The following is a 21,442-nucleotide window of genomic DNA, read 5'->3' as shown; positions in this document are numbered from 1 at the left end:
TGATCAAATCTAACAATTTCCATGCATGCCTGATCATTGCCTGGACATACAAAATTACTTTACTGAATTATTGCCAAATCATACCAAATCATCCCACATAAAAAGAATAACAAAATCCTCTAATCGGACTGGCCATTAGCAACCCTGATTTCAGCATTCAATGTCAAATTTATCAACCAACAAGAAAAGAAATAAATTTTAGCTGTTATTTAAATTATTGACTCAAAAAAAAAAGTTTATCGCCAAGAATTGAACCCGGGCCTCTCATATGCGAAACTGTCTCCAACGCCACTGCACTACCAAGCTGTTCCGGTAAGCATCTGAAAAATTAGGCTATATCACGCACACCTCCTGCAATAACACATTTTATTTGGTTTGGTAGATTCAATTCTTCTGCCAGGAAACATTTTAAAATTCCTATCACAGGATGAAACCTTGATGAGTAAACTCTGTAAAGTGACTTTCATTACCATCTACATCTATAACTCGCAAAATACTGGTCATACAGCTGAACTTACCGTAGAATAGTCTACTGCTATAAGGTTTACGCCGGCGACTACCGTCAGAAGAAAATTATTTTTTCGAGCCTCCTTAAATAACACTTCACCACTTAAATTATTCATGCATCAAATAATCGGAAAACATACTAAAATAAAGACGCTGTAAAAACCGTTACTCGGACAGATTACATTCCAAAGATAAAAAGACAAATTAAAAAAAAAAAGAAAAATAAAGCACTGAAAATATAAGTCCAAATACGAGGTTTAAGGCAAGGAATTGTTATGCAAGTCACAGACGTTTAAGTAAGGGATTACAATTTAACATTATAAAGAGGTTTTTGAGCGACGCAAGTCAACCGGAAGAGGACTTCTTTTATTCTTGAGCAGTGGTTTTGCCCAAACGTTCAGGCAAATCGTCTCTTAAGAGTAAAGACACTTAACAATCCAAACTTGGCAGCTTCGAGACAAATTAAAACAGAAAAAGCCTTAATTCCGGTTGGCGTGCGTCGCTCAAAAACGCCGTTGCTTAAGTTCCCTATTTCTGCGCACTGGGGAATGTGTAAGACCGTGACCAGTCCGCAGTTCAGATTCCTACCTAGAGAGACCCCCAAAGTCGGTGTGTGGCCTATAGACCTTGAAAGGGAGGTCAGGACAGGATTACACAAGCCATCGCTTCAAAACGACACAACAAACACAAAATGTAGCACAAAATCACTTTATTTTTTCTCCACATTAACCTAAGGTTAGGTTTCGCTTTCCCTATGAACCCGTTCGTTACGCAGTGTCGTCACACGCTCACGTAGAAAACAAGCAAATAAGGTAAATAAATAAGCTCTGATGAATCCTTAGGACCTGTTATACTTCCTTGTATTTTTTAATGGTGATTTCTTGATGATTTAGAATCCCCCATATTAAGATGTCAATGGGGTGATGGGATTCACCGTTCCGATCTCTCATTGTTTGTCTTTTTAAAGGCTATTTAAAGATTAATTTCTTTTCAAAATGACAAATAGTGACAAGAAAAGATTATAACGATTAATTTCCCTATAATTTTTTTATTTTTGCAACTGCTAACTGAAATGTTTGGTTTTTTGCGGCAAACCATTAACCCCATTGACAGCCCATTATCACTAAATTCTTAAGGGTAGGTAACTTGAATGAATCTCATCATAGAAGAGGAATCAGTACAGTAGTCTAAAATCTACAAGTCCTAGTTGTTTAAAGGCCGAGTAGCGCTAACCCGAGGTTAAATTTTAAGCTAGTATTCATTTTCTTTAGGTCGAAAGCATTTTCTCAGATAATTTCCTCTTTCCGTTTTAGAGCACCCAATCATCAAATTGTAGACAAAATAAATTATACTGAGTTTGCTTTTTAAGGTTTCATTTGTGAATCCAAATTTCGCTCTAACCCTGGGTCATTTTGAACCAGCTTTGAACAACTCGGCCCAGATCTATAGTCTTAGCGTGTGACGGTAATAATTCACTACAGTGTACTTAAAGCTTGTTTCTATTTTGGTTTCTCTTATCGACATATACGCGCACTGACTATTGTACACTCTAACAAAGACATTATTTTTAAAACTTAATAATGACAATATGACCTTGGAGACATGGCAATTAGTAACGAATGTAAGAAGGATTGACTAAGAAAATCACAAAACATCAGCAAAGGGTAAAAGCCAAAGAAAGTCGAGGTAACTTTAAGGATTAGAAACCACCTTGAAATTTCTTCTAGTATATACATCAGGATTAGGGTGGGGGGAGGTATAAGGGGGATTGTAGAAAACGGATAACCCTAACCCGTAGTCAAATTCCTGGCCGCGACAACAAAAAATCCATGTCAAAATACTACTCCTCCCCTACCACCCCTCCTCAGGGGACAGTCTTTCCCATCCGTTTTCCGGAATTGTCAACTCTTTTCGTTTGACAGAAACCTGGTGATAGTAACTGAGGACGAGGTGATCGTTACTGTTTTCATAGCTGCATCCGCTTCGATGATACGCAAGGTGATGAGGTGAAACACAAACTGGTAGCACTTGTGTCGCATAAAAAGAGACTACCCAACAAGCTTAAGAATGTGAAAGAACATCACGTATCTGTGCTGACAGAAACAAATTCTTCGTTGTACAAAGCTTCTGCGTAATCATCGCACACGTGTTCAAGTTCATTACCAACTTCATGTAGGGCTTCTTCTAACAAATCCTCACTGATCCTAAAACAAAGCGAAATTCACTTGTAATCACATGCTTCCTCTCTCGTTCAGTTGGAAAAACGTTTCTCCAAGAGACTTGTAATTGGCTTTGAGGAGTGCGCCCTATTTCTGTTCCGTTACCACCCTATTTTACATAAGACCAGGTGCTTTAAGAGGGGGTGTCCCTCTAAAAATTAATATCAATAATTTTGTGCTCCATTTTAAGTTTGAAAATTATATTTTCAAAAGAAAGTAAATACACCAAAACACAAAGAGATTATAGAGCGGACAAGGTAGGTGTTCGAGTACAAAACAGCACTAGACAATTTTGGATCGGGCAACAGCTCTGTATTATTATTATGATTATCAGTATTAATTAATTACTTACTTATTTTTACCAGCTCGTTTTATAGGAGTCTAAACAGGTGCCAGAGCTTTTGTATTGTTTTACATCCCCATAAAACGCTCGTAAAGAGTAAAATCTGGCTTACATGTTTTGACTGTATTTGAAAATTGAGTCACATTAACACTTCTCTAAAACCCATTAAATAAAACCCCATACGGGTCACCAGCTCATATTCTTTCTAGTACTCAGTTAAAACAAACGAAGCTTGAGAGTAAGTTGCAACTACCGGTATGACATTTTCGTCTTTGCAGTTACACTATGACATTGACCCTCTCTCCCCAATCCCCTTCTCTTTTTCCCTTCCTCCCTATCCCCTACCCTTTCGGCACCTGCTACGCAGGCTAATCTGACTTTGTTTCGGTAACTGTTTATTAAACGGCCAGTTGTTCCTTCCCCGCGCGTGGTCGCTTAATGGAGGTTCAACTGTGTCGTAGCTTTTATTAAAGTAAAGTGACTTACCTATCCACCAGTCCCCAGGGGTCAAACTTGCCCTGTTCATGAGTAGCAGTGTCCCTCAAATACTTGTTAAACCGGTTTCTGTATGACGCCACACTGGCTCTCATCTCCTCAGGTACACTAAGCTTCACTGTAGGTCGAGCACTACTCGCGAGGGGTCGGCTACGTGAGGGCCCTCCGAGCTGAGTGCCTTTATTGAAGGAGCTTTGAGTTGATGAACGATCTTCAGTTGATGCTGGTAGACAAGAGAGATGTTCAGTCGTCAGTGTATGTTGGTAATTTAAAGTAACTTGGCCAAACACCTCTGAGACAGGCTTAACAAAGCGCTTTTAATAGAGTTTCTAGACTTACGAAGAGCTATAAACTGTTCTGTTCTGTTCCACGCGTTCAGAGAAAGGAGATGTTCTGGCCCCAGCTGCTAAAAAGGTGGATAACCCGATCCATCAGATAAATCACTATCCAGTAATTGGTTTCCCCAGCACTCATCCGTAACCTGCGTTGGATAGTGATTTATCCGGATGATAGCGCTATCCAACTTTTGAACAACTGGGGCCTGAACGACTGGAATAGGCAAGGAGGAGCTGACGAAGAGGACTAAAGAATGGTAGGTAGAGACGAACTCCACGGGACGGGTTATTAGTTGCAGCGAGAAAACGCTATAGATTGGATCGGTGTGTCGAATTGCAGTATGCAACTGTTTTGCGGGGCAAATATAGGGACTTTAGGCAACCACGTTTTCTTCACCCGTGATTTTGAACAAATTCCTGGCAAAACGTGTCTTTAAGAGTAAAGACACTTAGCAAAACAAATTTGATAGCGTCAAGATATATTAGGGAACTTAAGCAAAGATGTTTTTGAGCGACGCACGTTAACCGAAATTGGACTTTTTGCACTCGTCGGCAGAGATTTTGAACAAATTCTTGGGAAAATTGTCTCTTTAAGAGTAAGACACTTAGCAATACAAATTTGGTAGCCTCAAGGTAAATTAAAAGGGAAGAAAAAGTTCACTTCCGGTTGGCGTGCGTCGCTCAAAAGCGTTGTTGCTTAAACTGCCTATTACAAGAGAAAAACGTTCACTTTCGGTTGGCGTGTATCACTCAAAAACTTTGCTGCTTAAACACCATATTGACTCAGTTTCCTACGTGTAGCCTATGTAATAAGTGAAAGCGTCACTTAAACAGTCCAAAGTGCAATTTGACACATCACCGACCCAGTCTAACACTCAACTTCAGTATGGCTAATTAAAAAAAAGTTCAGTCGGTGACCATCACGACTGCTGCTGGTAGTGTCAAGAGATCATATAGGGCCGGCATTATAAGAGAAACGTGTAACTTATTAAAATAGCTGACCAGCTTTTAGAAACGTATCTGGAGTCGGGTCCACCCATTTTAGGATTCCATTAGAGGCGGGTGACGCGGGTCTGTCTGATAGAAAAAATATACTTGATCTAACTAAAACAAAGTATATAGTAAGGTAAGTAAACTCACGTTCCACAAGCGAAGAAAAGCTGCTTGTGTCGCTGATTTCCTCCAGTAATTTTAGCGGCCTCCTATCCATCTCTCGACCCTGTTCGGCAATTCCTCGGCTATTTTCCGACTTTAAACGATGGCTCTCAGTCCCATCGGGTTTGGAAAACACGATAGGTTTGGGAACTTTGGCTCGCCGAGAATGTCGTGTCTCTGCTGCAATCAAACAGAATCGTCTGTGAGAAGTTGAATTAGTTGTTAATCAGTTATATTGATTTAGTTGTCTGGGAAAACTAAATCAATGTAAGACTGACAAATCTACTGTAACAACAGGGATATAAAATGATTTGGTCAGTGACACTACTTTCACCTTTAACCCCTTTAAACCCTACGATCAAAATTTGAATTCTCATTTGTTGCCCCTATTCAGTTCCTACAGAAGTAGTGTGGAGATGTTGAGAAAATATTTAGCAAATTTATCTTGCGTGATCATGTCTGTAATTCTCATGACCACTCTGTTTTGCAAAGCATTAATATTACAAGGAGAAATTTGATGCTGATCACTCTTGGGGCTTAAAGGGTTAAGCTGGCTAAGCAGAGAGTCATAGCAAGTCTACTTAGTAACTTGATATAACCATCATATAGTCGTTTGATTGAACGTAGCCCACATCTCTTAACAGCCGTATGTGGCTATGAATAGAAAGACCTCGCTAGACACAGCTCACAGGGCCATACTATACTTAATAGTCCTTCATGGCCCAGCATAGCCACAACACAGTCACGAATAGTACTACCCAGGTGTATATGGCCATACAAGACCGGCTTTACGCACACTGACGCTGGTAACTAGCTTGCCAGATTGACAAGAAATATCTACTTCAATCCTTGTGATCATGATCCAATTCCGGCCTCTGTTGCTGTAACCAGGCCTAATATAACAAAGCTTTTGAAGAGAAATTCTACGAGGCTACACAGACATACCTGAAGAAAGACTTTCTGTGGGTTTTTCTACATCTGAATATTTAACATGAACCCAGTGGCGCCTTATTTCCTCCTCGACTTTCTATGAACAACAGAAGATTTATTATCAGTAACTAATTTTCTAAAACCTAATGTCTCCTCATAAGGAAGGCCTTCGATGGAATACAAGTTTTTCAAAAAGAGAAAAAAAAACAGCAGAAATTGGCAATATGTGTCTTTAGAGAGGTGCTTGCTTTACAGAGCACCAAAGAGGACAACTAAAGAACGTTAACTCGGTAGCTATAGAAACTTCCTTGTTAATGAGGAGATTGTTGCCCTCCTCTGTCAGTGCTTCACTGAACCTAAGCTCAAGTGCTATTGACCAAGTGTTTAAATGTGATGTAAACGCCCGTTGAATTATCAAGTGGTAGTTTAACTTGGTGATATTGCCTTTTTAATGACGAAGGGATTGGGAAAGAGGAAGAGAGACAAAGCAACTTTAATAACAAAGGTTTGTCTTGATTTTTCCCTGGAAAAAAGGGGTACTAGTTTTCTTACAGCAGTCTACTTGCTCATCCGTCCCCTCCATACAAATGCTATTCAAAGTGTTCCCTAAACACTTCACGTTGGAGGCTCCTAGGATGACCACTCAATCTTAATTTATCTTTGGATAGCAGAGGGCAGTCAGTCGAGACGGGAACATTTGCATATTCTTGCGTTTATTTGAAACCTCCAGGCCCAACTGATACACACTGCCTAGCTGATCATGAGTGCCTCTGTGTCTCTGCATGAGTTGGTAAAAAATACCGTATGTCAATGTACCTCAAAATTTTGTAGTCTCTGAAGAATATTTTCTAAAGTGGAACTGTTTTGTAAGTTATCAGCTTCAATTTCAGCCTCTTCTTCCACCTCCAGCCTACACAAAAGTGAGAAAAAAATTTTTTTAACATTTTTCCTTACCTGCTCACCCTAGCCTAAGGAAAACTACTGAATGCTGTGGAATAATGTGGAAACCACTGAAAAAAAGGTTATAGTTTGAGCTCCTCTTCTTCGCTTGATCCTCGTGTAATAGAGCTCAATATTATTTAGTCTAACAATCACATATACTGTTTACTTCTTTCCGCTTCCGTTTCCCTTTTCCTGTGTTCTCTGTCCTTGGATTTAGACATCTTCGCCATCTTCTATCCATTTTTTTTTTTTGCAAAAACCATCGTTCGGAAGCTCACTTTGCTCTCACAGTACTTTCATCAGTGCTTCTTGTATAGGCAGAAATTTGGTCTATATTATAAACAAAAAACGGGTCCTTCTCGCCGCATGACACATCTAAGCACTTTTCTGTAGACTGACCCCCACCACCCCTCCCCCTATACTCACTGCTCAACCAAAGTAATGCCACTTTTAGTAAAACACTGCATGTAAGTGGTGATGACAATTCTGTAAGCCATGGGTGTGTGCTATTAAGCTGCCCAATCTGCTTCTTTCCTTTCTTTTTATTTTGTAATCATTAAAAAATTATAAGGAGAATTGCATACTGATCACTCACCTCTGCATTTCAATCACCGTTTCCTCTAAAACGTCGTCAAGTACCTTTTCAGCCAAAATGTCAGCTTGATTCATTGTCTGTTGAGACATAATTCAGCCACAGTTTGTCTATTAACTTATTACGTGCGAGGCATCTCAATTTATTTGGCATAAATAGTTGCCCAGTCACTTATATGACTTTTCCCTTTTCTCGAGCTGGCATTGGTTACTTTCAGGTCACATGACATGTTTCCCGCCAAAAGTCTCTGAGTGGACAACACAGCAAAATGTATAACGTCAGAGGACAATGTTGAGTGCACTGTTACCGGTAAATGCTGGCTTCTCACTGAGATTAACGCTTAATAAATTTGTTCTCAGAACAGATGGTACACTAAAAGATAGTCTGGGTCAGGGGGATCAGTCGGATAATTAAATTATTAAGGGGGTGTGGCGAGATACACTTACTGTTTCCGACGCAAGTTTCCCCAACTGATGATGCAGTGATTTCTTATGCACGACTTCTCGTCTGCCATCCGCGTCTGCTATCTCCTGTATATAATGAATTGAAATAAAAGTTTTTAGTTTTTAAAGCGTTGCATTTAGGAGTATCGCTCATTACAACTCTTTACGACTACATAGCAGTCTTCAGCTTAGGATAGCTGTCATAACTGTTTATAGCAATGTACTGCTCTTTAAGGCGGTGTACAGCAGTGTATAGTTCTGTATAAAAACGTATGGTTCATTTAACCGCAACGCATAGCTCTGTAAATTTAAGTATAGTTTATAGTATAAACTTATATCAATCAGGGTTTTCATTGAGAATTCTAGTGGCAGGAGAAAGGTGTAACGTTACAGGAGAATATTTTGAAAGAGGCTCCACGTCTGAATATAAAATAGTCATAGGCTACCGAACGTTTGCCGGAGTATCATGCGTAGTAAACGGAGAATTCTCCGACCTCCGATGCCGAATGAACAACCTGTACAAAGCTGTTTAAAGCTCTGAATGCACGGTGACGACTATCAGTGGCAAGCAGAATGCCGTTTTGAACACAAATAAGGGCGGTTTAGTGGCTATGGCATCGTTTTGAGTGATTGTAATAATAATAATGTTTATTTCTTATATTGCGCAGTCTAACATGCGATAAAGATATGATCGAATGCGCATAAAGGCCTATAAAGGCCTATAAAGTTGGTAGTCATGGAGACGTCTAGAGACTTAGGGTAAGACACCTTGAGAAAACTGTAATGTACCGTGTGTGTCGTTTGATTGATTAACTTTCAAAAACATACAATATTGTGACTTCTATACCTCAGCACGATCTAGAAGAGGTTGTAATCGTGATCTAATGGCTTCTTCTGTCTCTGATATCAATCGCCTGGACAGTAGAACGTCTGAGCTAAAATGAAAACAAAAGAGTGCTGTTTAGATTGAGTATAAATCGACTCTAGCTACACTACACATGGCCGTGCTAACCCTACTGCGCAAAGGAATGTGCTTTAAAACTGTGAAAGGTTGAATCCAGAAGTTATTTCATTAGTAGGTTCGGCATGATCGTCCGGGTGAACGTAATCCTGAATAGGGCCGTTGTTGTCAGTGACTGACGTTTCGACAACCTGTGCGGTAGTCATCTTCAGAGTCAAAGTGTGTCGTATCGCGTTAGCTGATAGTATAAACTCTGGTTATTGACCTGAATGACTACCGCACATGTTGTCAAAACGTCAGTTACTGTCAACAAGAGTCCTATTCAGTACTACCAACTATAAAATATGCTCTGCTGTTACCCAATAAAATTTCAATATTCCATATTCCCGGGCTCCAACCCCTTACTTAATCTGCACTCCTGGTTAACTTTACTATAAATGAGTAGTCAAAAGAATAGTCAATGGTTTACAAATAAGATCCTCTATCCGGAAGAGCGCGTAAAACATCCTGAAAGAGTGCCAGGGGGTGGGGGTGGGGCCCATAGACGGGTGAGGCACGAAATTGAAGAGCTCCTAACACTCTTAGCCCTCATTGTAAAAAGGTGGGTTTGGCTACCAGCTGAATAAAACAACTCAAAATTATGATAGCATTACAAAAGAGTTTTATCCCTCCCTTGAATAACTGAGATCCTGACAAAACATGAAACGTACCTTCTGTCTCGTCGGTGAAGATTCTCTGCTCTGCGACGTTCTTCTAATTCTCGAATCTAGTTAAACAGACGTGAAATGAAAATGTATTTCACTACGTTAAAATTAGAGACGAAGCTACAAGTGTAATTTGAGACCTTACCCTTCTATCTGCTTCTTCATCGAGCCATCGTTGCCTGGAAGTGGAAAAGTTGACAGTCATAAACTACAGTCAAGCAGGGTGGTCAATTACTGACATTATTATAATATAGTTGAATCTGCGAGTGGGCAAGATGAAGTGAATCCTGCGTTCTGATTGACTACCCAAGCGGGCAAGATAAAGTGAATCCTGCGTTCTGATTGGCTACCCAAGGGGCAAGATAAAGTGAATCCTGCGTTCTGATTGGCTACCCGAGCGGGCAAGATGAAATGAATCTGACATTATTATAATATAGTTGAATCCGCGAGCGGGAAAGATGAAGTGAATCCTGCGTCTGATTGGCTACCTGAGGGGGCAAAATGAAGTGAATCCTGCGTTCTGATTGGCTACCCGAGCGGGTAAGATAGGTTCATCTTTGATACCGCAAGAAAAAGTTCTTTTTTTGGCCATATAATAAAACCCCTATTGAACAAGCTCGTTTGGTCAAGATGGCTGTATATTGGCTCCTCTAAGTTTGCGAAAATCAATACAGAACATCATTATAATACGCGATTATCTGCAAAAGAATGCTTCTCTGTCAAATTCTCTAGAACTGAAAAAATGAAAAAATCTTTTACTAGAATCGGTGTGTCTATTTGGAATTCTATTCCACTTTCTGTTAAGACTCTCAACGTTTCTAATTTTCGTAAAAAAATTAAATCACTACTCCTTAATGTTCTAGGTAATGAAGATAATTATTTGAATGTTAATTTTTTAATAGAATATTTTGTGAAGTTAACCTGATATGTTGTATATACCTCCAGTTGTAATTTTAGTCTTTTTCAAATAACAAAATCCCTTGTACTTGAATTGATATGTAAGGTGTTTCTTTCTGTATGTTTTTGTATTTCTTCTTTTCTTTTTTCTTATGTAATTTAATAACGCCTTTAGTTAAAGTCTTGTCCTGCCTAGATTAGCATTGTAGCTATTTGCAGGACATGAAGTATTGTAACCTTTATATTTCTTTAAATTAATACATTGTTGTTGTTGTCCTTCTTTTTTTGCGTTCTGATTGACTTCGACTTTATCTGAGGTCTCGGTTAATAAGAACGCAAAAAAGAACTTTGCAGATATCCATCCATCTTGACCTCACGCTTGTTCATGATAACGAAATTATCCACATATTTCCAAAATAAAACAAGTACAAGGTCAAAGAGACGATTTATGAGAATCACTGTGCGACTTCAGTAAGATCCTCTTAAACAGAGACAACCAATAACAATACAGCAGCTAAACAGTCATGTTAGCCAATCAGCGACTTGTAGAATTTCAACTGCCTTGGTTCTCAGTTCACTTCCTGAAATGTGATTGCTTAATTTTGTGTAAATAGGCCCTAGTTATTGTTACTGCAATGTAAAAGACTTCTCACCAACCTGACAGTCTAGATATAATAAATTCGAAGGTGGGAAAACAGTGAGTAAGGGTTGATTTCCAATGTCGCGTAATTTTTACGTGCGTACGTGCGAAAAATTTACGTTCGCAAATAAAATAGAGGCAATGCAAGAAAGGTCGCTAGTAAGCGTAAAAGTTGAACCTCGCTCAACTTCTCGTTTAAGCTCAGCACTTTTTATCTTGCCTCTATTTTATTTACGTGATTAAAATGTACGTGCGTTAACGTGCGTAGCCAAAAACGCGTCAGTGGAAATCAACCTTAAGGCAGAAAAGACATAACTGAACTGAGTGTGACCACTTCTGGAAAACACTGCGTTACAAACAAATAGTACAGCTGTAGAGAACATTACCTGGCCACTTCTCTTTCCACCAGCTCATAGTCTAGAGGAAGCGTTCTACGAGGATACTTTGGGCTTTTTGGACTTTCAAGCTGAACACAAGAACAGACAAAAGAAGAAAAAAGTCATACCAAAATCCTTAACTTACACAGAGAAACTAGCTTATAATTTGCCGAATAGATTAACTAAACCAGGCTTTCAGTAAGAGGATTATTATTACACAATTCCTTGACTCTTCCTAAACTAGTGTTCCATCGACAGGTTCAGGAAGAGGATAACGAGGAGCTTAAACGGCAGCAGAAACGACAACGTGATGATGATGATGATAATGATGATGATGATAATGAATTATCTCTTTGCCACGTTTTATGGTGAATGTTAACACCAAAAATATGGAATCTTCACTTCCCTCTCCCTCTTGTCTGACACTGTCCTGCAGGTTGACTAACACAGTATATCACAGTGTGTTAAAACGTCTATCATCTGTGTTTTGAGTTACAATACACGAAGAAGATCCCCATGATTTGCGATCGTATTGCCCTCTCTACTCTAATTCATTTGTATATGAATAGATTTCCCTCATATCTTAGGCAACTGAACTTTGTGTGAGCCCTGGAGTTTGGTAGCTAAATTAAGGGGGCTTCTAACTAAGGAATTCTGTAGCTTTCTGAGGCACTGAATACTTTGATGAATAAACTGTCTTTAAGTAAAATCAGTACTTCCTACAAGGACATGAAAAGAAAAGTAAAAAAATAAATAAATAAAGATCTCTTACAGTTGATAATCGTGTGTTCTGCATATTTTGCCTCCAGGTGGGGTTAATCAAAAAGTAGAGTATTGTATTTGAAAATTCAGTCTGCTACAAAAAGACAATTTTCAAAATAGTAGTATCACCTGGCGTTCACATTCTCTTCTCTGTGTTCGTGGTGATATATAAGCCGTAACATGTTGAGACACCTTTTCCGGGGTCCTTGGACCTTCTTTTGTGGGTGTTCTTGGCGGAGTTTTTGGTTTGTCTGCCCAATCTACAGGAGGGGCCTTTTTGAGGATGGAGGACACTGTCTCTTTTGCAAAGTGAGCCCGCTCCATGTCTTGAAGCAGTTTAACCCTTTTGGCAATTTGTTGAGCTCTCTGGCGTTTAAGCTTTAAGAGTAAAAACGACACAGCATTAAGTCTATGCCGGACACCTCAAAAAAAAAAAAAAAAACACCCCTCTAAGGTGGACAATAAGTGCACACTAAGTGTTTGCCTAAGGCTGACCAGACAGTCAACTACCGTCAGAGCAAATACCCTAGCAACTGTGAGTGACCAACATGAATGTTCTCCTGACAATGTCAATATAAAATCAAGAGAGAAGATTATATGAGAATTAATGCAATGATCAACTGAGGAAAAATGCTTTGATCTTTAATCAAATTCTCTCTACTGATTCTTAAAGGAAATTTATGGAGATCTGTCTGGAGAATGTGTATGTGGATATTATGGCTTTTAAGCTATTATAATAGTTAGAGGCTCATGGTCGCTGGGGTGCCAAAAAAATTACATGCCTGTAACATTTACTTTTGAAAACATTTGCTTTATAAAGATGTCAACTGACGGATGTAAGTACTTTCATCTGAAACATGTTTGCAGATTTAAAACTGTAATGTCATAACTTTTCTTAAAAAGGATAAAAATGTCAATATCTAGATTGTCTGTAGATTGACCAATTTTAGTGCAGAAAATGTTTGTATGAACTGGATGAACCTATTAATGGCATTTGGACTGGAAATTTATTGATTAAGAAGTAGAGAGGAAGGAATTTAAAACAACTGACAACATAATGCTAGAAATCAGTGATGTCTAATACCTTCAGTTTAGCAGGAAGCAGCAGAGCCTGTTTAACTGGTTTGACAGGTTTTGCAGCCTGAAAATGAGCAGCTCTTGGCTGAAGGCCTGGTTTTACCTGAAAAAGAAAACACACAAACGATCCATAACAATCTCAGATCAGACAGGGTTAAACACCGTAAAAGAGGTTGTTGATCCATTTAAAGAAAGCTCTTAAAACTAAAAAGCCAAGATGTAAACCCAAAATAACACAAAAAGCTCACACTAGGATAATTCAACTGAGCAAGCTGTCTTGTATCGCAAGGTGTGAGAAAAAAGAAAAGAACTTTCTTATAGACTAAATAATAAACAGTGCCAAGGAAATCATACCCTGTTCCAGGCATTCAGATAGTGGAGTGCAGAGGGAGGGGAAAAATAAGAAGGAAGGGAGGAAGAGGAAGAGAGAAGGGAATGCTTACCTACCCAACCCCTTGATAAAGAATCATCGTAGTGCTCAGAGATTTAATTAGTGATCACATGACTTTAGGAACTAAAAAGCCCCCATGACTCAGGGCTGTCATTAAGAGGCGGGGGCCGGGAATTCCCCAAGCTACTATGAATGTGGCCCCCGGCTACTTTCAAAGGAAAATAGAAGAAAAATAGAACACAAAGACCCCTAGCTGTTCGATTCCCCACCTACTTGTTGTATTTACCCGGCAACTTGAAATCTTAGTGACAACCCTGCATGACCCCCATGACCTGAGTACAGAAAGAGCACCACAGGAAAAAAGCAATATCTTATTATCTGTAATCTATTTAGATTAATACATTTGTATTAGTAGTAAAACATTTGTATTAGTAGTAGTATTGAAAGTTGCAGGTAAAAGGTAAAGTAAAACGTACCACAGGAGTCTGAACAGGAGTGTCCTTCGCTCTTAAAAGTGCAGACAACCCAGCCTGAAGTATGGCATCCCTCTCTGGAGTGGGGTCTGGAGAACTTGTGACCACTGTCAAAAAATTAAAATTTGTTTCTGAAGAGAAGGGAAACAAGAGCTTTGAGTTGTTCATCCCAGAAATTGTTGTTGAAAAATGCCACTTTAGCTTTATAGCTGAGCAGTTCCTGGGCCCACCAAAAAGCATTGAAGCTGCACAAAACAATTTGTTACTTTGCAAGTCAAGAACTTTGCTGCCTTTTGCTCCTGGTGCTAAATTACAGCTTCCAAAGTTTGAAAAGGCACTAAAGGCAATAATTATTATTAATTTTTCATTCTCTCCTCCCTTGTTTGCTTTTTCTCCTCCTGCTTTTTAAAATTATTTGGCTGGGAATAGGCTGCATTTCCACAAAAATTATTTTGAAGGAAGATCAGGTGGGTAGTGATACAAGATTTTCATAAATGGATTTTCTGGGTAACTGTACATGATTTGTCACATTCTTATCTGGCCTGTTTGACTATTCACTCATTCTGTACAAAGATCTTGCCTTTTCCACCTCTCCCACACGGAAGTTGGGTGGTTCTCTATGATTGACCTTTTAACTGATAGCAACACAAAAGGTACATGGGATATGGATCCACGCAAGCAGTTATGGGTCATTGATGTGTAGATGTGTTAAACTGTGAACAGAGCCTTTCGTTGACACTTCAAGCCCCAATAATCATAATGATATAAAAATAATTTCTCAAAATCAACTGACCTTACAGAATAAGAGAGACAATCTGGTAAAGGATCACAGCATATTTTCCCTTTGGTGATCATTTTATCAGTTAGATCGTAACTTTTTCTCTTGATAATGTATTGATATTGAAGGTTAAACTGAAAAACTGTCAGGGATGCGTGACACTTGTACTTACTAATAGATGGCTGATGAGGTGATATTCAGTAAAGAAATACCAAAAAGTGTTAGTCTTTTTCATATTTCTTTACCTCATCAGCCATCTATGTACTGATATTGTCAGAATTAAGAAAACTCAGTGATGTTTCCAATGGTTAATATTGGGACTTTATCAAGGGATAATGAATTAAGTGATTCTGCCAAGACTGTGTATAGCTACTGTTAACAGTTATTGACTTTTCATTTTCAAACCTGGTTTCATTGGTGTTGGAACTTTATCAGAGTCCTGAGGTTTTCTGCCAGCTACTTCCTGGATAAAGGCACTTGGCTTCTCTGAGATTTCTTCTGTTTTCAACACAGGTTCTTCTTTTTCACTCTTATGATAAAGAATTTGATTTATTGAATAGTTTACTATCAATGATGTACAACAAGAAGAGACAAAAATCAACAAACAACTCAATAAATGAACCAACTAGTATTCATCATCGTGTAAACACAGGATTTTGTCCACCTTGTTCTCTTTGTCCTCCATCCTCTTCAATTCATTACCAAGATCTTCCCCACCAACATGGAGCTGTGCAGCCAAAAGTGATAATTGTCTAACAAGGGAAGATAGTTCTTGGTACATTGGTGGAAGACCATGGCCAACCTTGGGCTGTAATGGGGCATGGCTGACAAATGTCTGTAGTGCTCTAACTGCTCCCCTATGGGCTGCTGCAAGGCGACTCAATGTCTGGCTCTGCAGAATGAACATATATAGTTATACAGTCAGCCATAATGGTCAACGCCTCTAAAAGGGGGATACTTTGGTTGAAACTAACGTTGTTTACAATTTTAAAAAGTTTAATATGGTTGGAGAATAAAATAATGGAATACTACTTTTTGGGTCATTCCAGTAGAAAATATTGCGGGAAAATAGAATTTCTGTTCCATTTCTATAAGAGCCACCCTTCAAGATTCCATATCCGTATTTCAGTAAACAGGAAGGTTCAGCAAAATATAAGATAATTTTCACAAACATTAACTGTTTCAAGGATAATCATAACTACAAAATTTCTTGTGTTTTGATTTAAGAAAAGTTTTATATATCACAAATTACTAGCTACGTGGTTGTCCGATTTTGTTAATCACTCATATGATTACAGACTGAATTGGACTCCACTCAGTCCTGTTACCATTACAAATCAAGACTCAGTAAGCAGCTGAGATAAAATAGATGGTTCGACATGAAGTGCCTGCAGTTACTGTCTAACAGTGGTGGTGTAGGTTTGAAAAATTTATATATATAATAACACTGGAAGGTGTACTGTTGAACTGTCCAGGTAAGTGAAAGAATTACTTTACACAGTAATACCTTTTTTGTGTGTTTTATTCCTCTCCCCTTCTTATTTAGCTCATCCTCAATTTCTTGAACCTGAAAAAGGAGGCAAATATGCACTTGATCAGAGAAGCATTCATAATAATTAGGGCTCCCACAAGTCACGTCTGATCTTCCACAGCAAATACACATAGATTTCAATGCTGGACTAGTCACTTTTCATGCTCACTTGCCCACTGGGCAAGGGCCCAGGCAAGTGACATTCTTTAACCCTTTAAGCCCCAATATGCACTTACAAATTCTCAAAACTGATCTCCATACATTTCCTTGCAGAATTAGTTTAGAGAAATTATTTGATAAAAGATCGAAGCATTTTCTCTTTAGTGATCATTTTATTAACTCTCATAACCATTTTTCTTGGCAATATATGGATATTGTTAGGAGAAAATTGATGTTGGTCACTATTGGGACTGAGACAAGCTTGACAAAAATGTGAGAGCAGCGGCTTGTCTAAACGACAAGCTGGAATTAATCTTTTTTAGACTGAATCTGTCATATGTTATTTATTAAATATTATTACTGGTTTCAAGAGTTACCCAACGTAAGATGTATAAGTATGTGTGTACCAAAGGGCACAGCTTTACATGTAAATTAGCCCATTGGGCTGAGTTTAAGTGAAGACTTCAACTGCCATTGTGATCTAAATGGGGTAAGAGTTATGGATCCTTGTCTGGAACAAGGGCTTGAAGGTTAAGTAAGACCACTAAACTTAATTAAGCAAACCAACCAATATTGCCGTCCTGGCGGAGATTTTCTGCGTTAATTAGCCATGGCAAATATTTATCATACTGACAATATATTGATCTAGACCCGTGTTCTCCCCAAAGTTTAGCTCAGCAGGTAAAGGACCATCCCTGAATGGTAAGGCCAAAAATATGCACCAGAGGTGCACTCTCCTGGCGGGGGGTGGTGGGGAGGGGGGTTCGCACTCAAAAAGGCTTCTATTTTCAAGCATCCTGTCAACCAATTGACCAAAAATTATCTTAAACATCTCAAAACAAAGAATTTTATGAATGAAGGCTGCCTTTACTGCTAGGGTCAATTTTGCTACAAGTCGCAGAAGTCGCACACTTTTCCTGCTCGTCGAGAAAGTCTACAATTGGAACAAGCCCACAAAAAAATTGTTAGCCTGCAGTGCTTCAGAAGGTACCAGTCAACATTTAAATAAAGTAAGCAGAGAGAATAGCTGTGCACGCTTTTTGTTTTTCCGTATTTACTTCCTTTTCTTTTGAGGATCGGCTTGGATCACAACTTGCATAATTATTTTGTGAAACAACTTATTTAATCTTGGTAACACTTCACATGGTAAATTTTACCGGTTACCTCCTGATAAGGAGAAGACTGCAAAACAAGTCTGATCTACATGTTGCAGCCCAGACTGAACACTTACACTGTATGTGGTGTAAAATGGTGAAATAACTAGAAAGTCTACTGATTTATCTCTTATAGGTACCTGTCTTTGTAGTACATAAAGCATCCTCGCAGATCGGGCAGCCTGCTCTTCAGATCTCACTACCTGCCGCTGGTCAACATCATCATCTGATAATCTCACTTCGTCACCTCTTCTTCTCTTCAGCCTTTTATCTTTATTTCTCAAGACCTCAGGTCTTTCATTTCTTAATCCCTCCATTTGCATCATGTACTGATGAAGTTCTTTTCGAAGTTTTCGTATTTCATTTGCTTGACTCCTTTCCCTGTCTGATTCAAAACCATCATCTTCCCTCGTTGCAGCGTAAAAGTACATCTCATGTTGTTTCTTAGCCGCTGCTTCTTGCTTTTTTGCCACCTGATGTACCCTTTCCCGCAGAGTAACACCATTTTGTGATGGAACACTTTGAGTTTTAGATTTACCTCTCTTCCCTTTACCTTTCTTCCCTGTAGTTCCCGACCCCTTGGCTGATGAAGTGACATGCTTGTTTTCAGTCTCCTCAAATTGTGACACTAAAATGTTATCAGTTCCAAGTTGTTTCACCTTCTTAACATCCCTTTTAGCAAGATGAACTGCAAGAGAGAGTCTGTCACTTGACAGTGAAGATGAAACAGAAGCTACGTGCAGAGGATAAACACTTGGAATATGAGGTGCTGCATGTGGAGTTTGGGACTGTTCAGATATTTTTTCTATAACTATAGGCTGTGGCTTTCTAAACCTTGTTGTTAATTGACTTTCTGTAGTAGGAACTCCTAAGTTAAACTGCAGCTGATTCATTTGATGAGGAGCTGCTTCAGTATGTGATGTGCCTGGCATGAAGCGACGTGGAACACTCACTGCAGGATTAAATTCAGGTTGTATACTAGCTGGAACTGGAAAGTTAGTGAAGCCCACTTGGGTTGGTCTGGAAAGGACACTGGTTGACATCCTAAGTGAAATCCAAAAAAGTAATTTTGTTTGAGATGTTGTAATAAATTGTCATTCTCAATAATTAGAGACCTTAAGATTCTCAGACGAGTACGACAAGTACAAGTTTTCTCAATACTGAGTACTGCTTGAGCATGAGTTTTAGCCAGAATGTTATATATACTGGTGAAAGTAAGATATCAACCATTAGAATTTTTATCATTTTATGCAGATCGGGAGAGGGCTTAACTTCCTCGAATAAAGATTTGCAAGTTTTTTGGTGAAAAAAAAAACGGACAATGAAGCATTCAGGGATGTCTATTTTTTGACAATATGCAAAAAAATTTTACTCATTCTCTTCCTGGAATCAAAAGGTCTCTATTATGTGGGACAAGGAAAACCCATGACCTCCCTCCCAGTAAAATACCCCTTCTGAGGAAAGCTACTGTGTATAAATGATGGCTAAATAAGCTACAATTTGGTAGGAGGCTTGGAAACCACTAAAGATGCCCCCAGCACTATTAAAATCATTAATAAGCGAGGTCTCATGTTGCATAATCCTAAAAATGGCCATAAAAATAAAGGATTTGTTTGCTTCAAAAAGATAAATACTGAGCTTGGGCTGCCTTTGGTGTGAATAGTCAATAGTAACAACACTGATAGTCAGTGATGTATTATCACTTTTAAACAGTACACCTACATTAGGGTATAGAATGGTCTACCCAAAAAAATAATGACTCTTTATTATTCTTATCTGTATATTTTAGAATGCCAGTTCTGGAGTGGAGTCTTGGGCTCACTAGGATTTACACCATCTTGAAGCTTAACACAAAGATTATCTCTGTTACTAGAAATTAATGAAGGAGTAATTATACAGTAGGTGAGGGATTAGGAGTCCTTGTGCAGGTACCCGGTCACAAATTGAGTAAAAAGAACAAAACAATACATCTCCCGAAGGTCAATCAGTTCATTGTTTTGTTGCGCAGGTACATGCAGGAGGACCCAATATTAGATGCTCGATGTTCCCAATTTCCTTTCCAAATAATTTAAGTCCAGTTCGTTATACCCTGAATACGTCCTCCCTAAATGATTTTTTTAAATAGAGCAGAGGTGTAGCGAAAGAAGATTGAGCGAGCTCTAGAAAACATATCTAACGGTAACTTCCCAGAGTTAGTACTCTAATTTTCCAGTTTCTTTACCGACCTCTTCCTTTTTAGAATAATCGTTCGTCTTTGACAGGTTTCTACGATGAGGTGAGGTGGGTATAAAATGACCAAAGAAAAACTTCAATTCTTCGTTCAAGGAAACCGCCATGTTTGTTTACCGCCATCTTGTTTGAACCATCACCTGACTAAATCGCTGGGTTTCAGTCTCCTTCGTGAGAAACAAGGGCGTCGCCCAAAGCTCTTTTATGCCTGCCTGGACTTTGAGGTCTGCGAGACGTGGACAGTCTGCAAACGCCACGCCAACGAGCTTAACCGATTCCACCTGAACTGCCTTTTTAACGGCAGCACTAAAACATGGAATCTGGAATCCGGAAACGGAAACGGAATCACGGAAACGGAAACGGAATACGGAATCTGTGAAAGAAGGTTCCAAGCGATCGATTTGAAAAAAATAATATTAGCAATGACAATGAAATAAATAAACAGATAAAAAAAAGGCACAAATGAATAAATTAGCTGAGTACAGGAGAGGAGACTGCTGTGTCACTAGAGGAGTCGATTCCGGTGAAAAGACGCTTGATACCACTGTCGGCAATGAATGCAAATTCTCAGATCATGGGACAGCAAAGCGAGGAGAAAAACGTGACTGACAAAAACTAGTGCCTTAACAAAAAGGTAAGTTATATGGAGACAGACTTCGTTTGAATCGTCTGAGGCGACGTTTACATAACTGAAAGGCGTCGCCGTCAAGTTTTTCTCAGTGTCTTTTCTGGGTTGTCTTCAACAGTGTTCAGTTTTATTTATCAAGACAACTTACTCAAGAGAACCATGGCATTGTGGAGTCCACAGAGAAGAGAGAATTGTGCATGCATTTGCTTGATTCCGCAACCGATTACATCAAAATAATGCGCCATGTTTAATAAGCCTCTTCAACAAAAATACGGACGTCCACGTAAACTTAATTACCGGTACACCAGTATTACATCAGTATTCAGCTTGGCGAAAAAGTTGAACTTATTGCTAAAACACAGGAACTGTGGTCACGTCACCGGTCGGTCATGTGTGGAGTATTCAGTTTGGGGACAATCACGTTGTGTGGTCTGTGGCGTCGTTTCCGTTTCCGGATTCCGGATTCCATGTTTTAGTGCTCCCCCCTTTTTAATAGAAAACTGTTGAAGATCACCTGGCGTGATAAAGTCCCTGACACCAAAGTCGTCTCTCTCGCTAGCCTCCCAAGCATTCACACTCAGTGCTCAAAAAGGCACAGCTTAGGTGGGCTGGCCATCTAGTCAGAATGCCTAACACACGCCTCCCCAAGAGACTATTCTATGGCGAATTGACGGAGGGGAAACGCTCACAGGGTGGACAAAAGAAGCGCTACTAGGACTG

The 21,442-nt window shown here is 39.2% G+C and overlaps 1 protein-coding gene across 2 annotated transcripts; it reads right to left on the bottom strand.

The window, feature by feature from the left end:
• Positions 1–1,185: 1,185 nt before the first annotated feature.
• On the bottom strand, positions 1,186–18,908 carry LOC140952650 (protein moonraker-like). Of its 2 annotated transcripts, none has more exons than XM_073402084.1 (18): positions 18,006–18,908; positions 16,529–16,588; positions 15,686–15,913; positions 15,427–15,550; positions 14,247–14,350; positions 13,387–13,482; positions 12,432–12,680; positions 11,550–11,629; positions 9,772–9,805; positions 9,633–9,688; positions 8,809–8,896; positions 7,965–8,048; positions 7,522–7,598; positions 6,801–6,894; positions 6,000–6,081; positions 5,040–5,234; positions 3,556–3,787; positions 1,186–2,711 (listed from the first exon to the last, which is right to left on the bottom strand). In XM_073402084.1, the coding sequence occupies exons 1-18, from the start codon at positions 18,906–18,908 to the stop codon at positions 2,588–2,590; spliced, it is 2,910 nt and encodes a 969-aa protein (XP_073258185.1). In that variant the 3' UTR covers positions 1,186–2,587. The 2 variants fall into 2 exon arrangements, with proteins under 2 accessions (XP_073258185.1, XP_073258186.1); XM_073402085.1 differs by having other exon boundaries at positions 5,040–5,231.
• Between the last annotated feature and the right edge of the window lie 2,534 nt (positions 18,909–21,442).

The sequence above is a fragment of the Porites lutea genome, chromosome 11 (assembly GCF_958299795.1).
Source record: "Porites lutea chromosome 11, jaPorLute2.1, whole genome shotgun sequence".
Taxonomy (NCBI): Eukaryota; Metazoa; Cnidaria; class Anthozoa; order Scleractinia; family Poritidae; genus Porites; species Porites lutea.
Note: the sequence above shows the minus strand (reverse complement) of the source record. Positions and strands in the feature narration are given on the sequence as shown.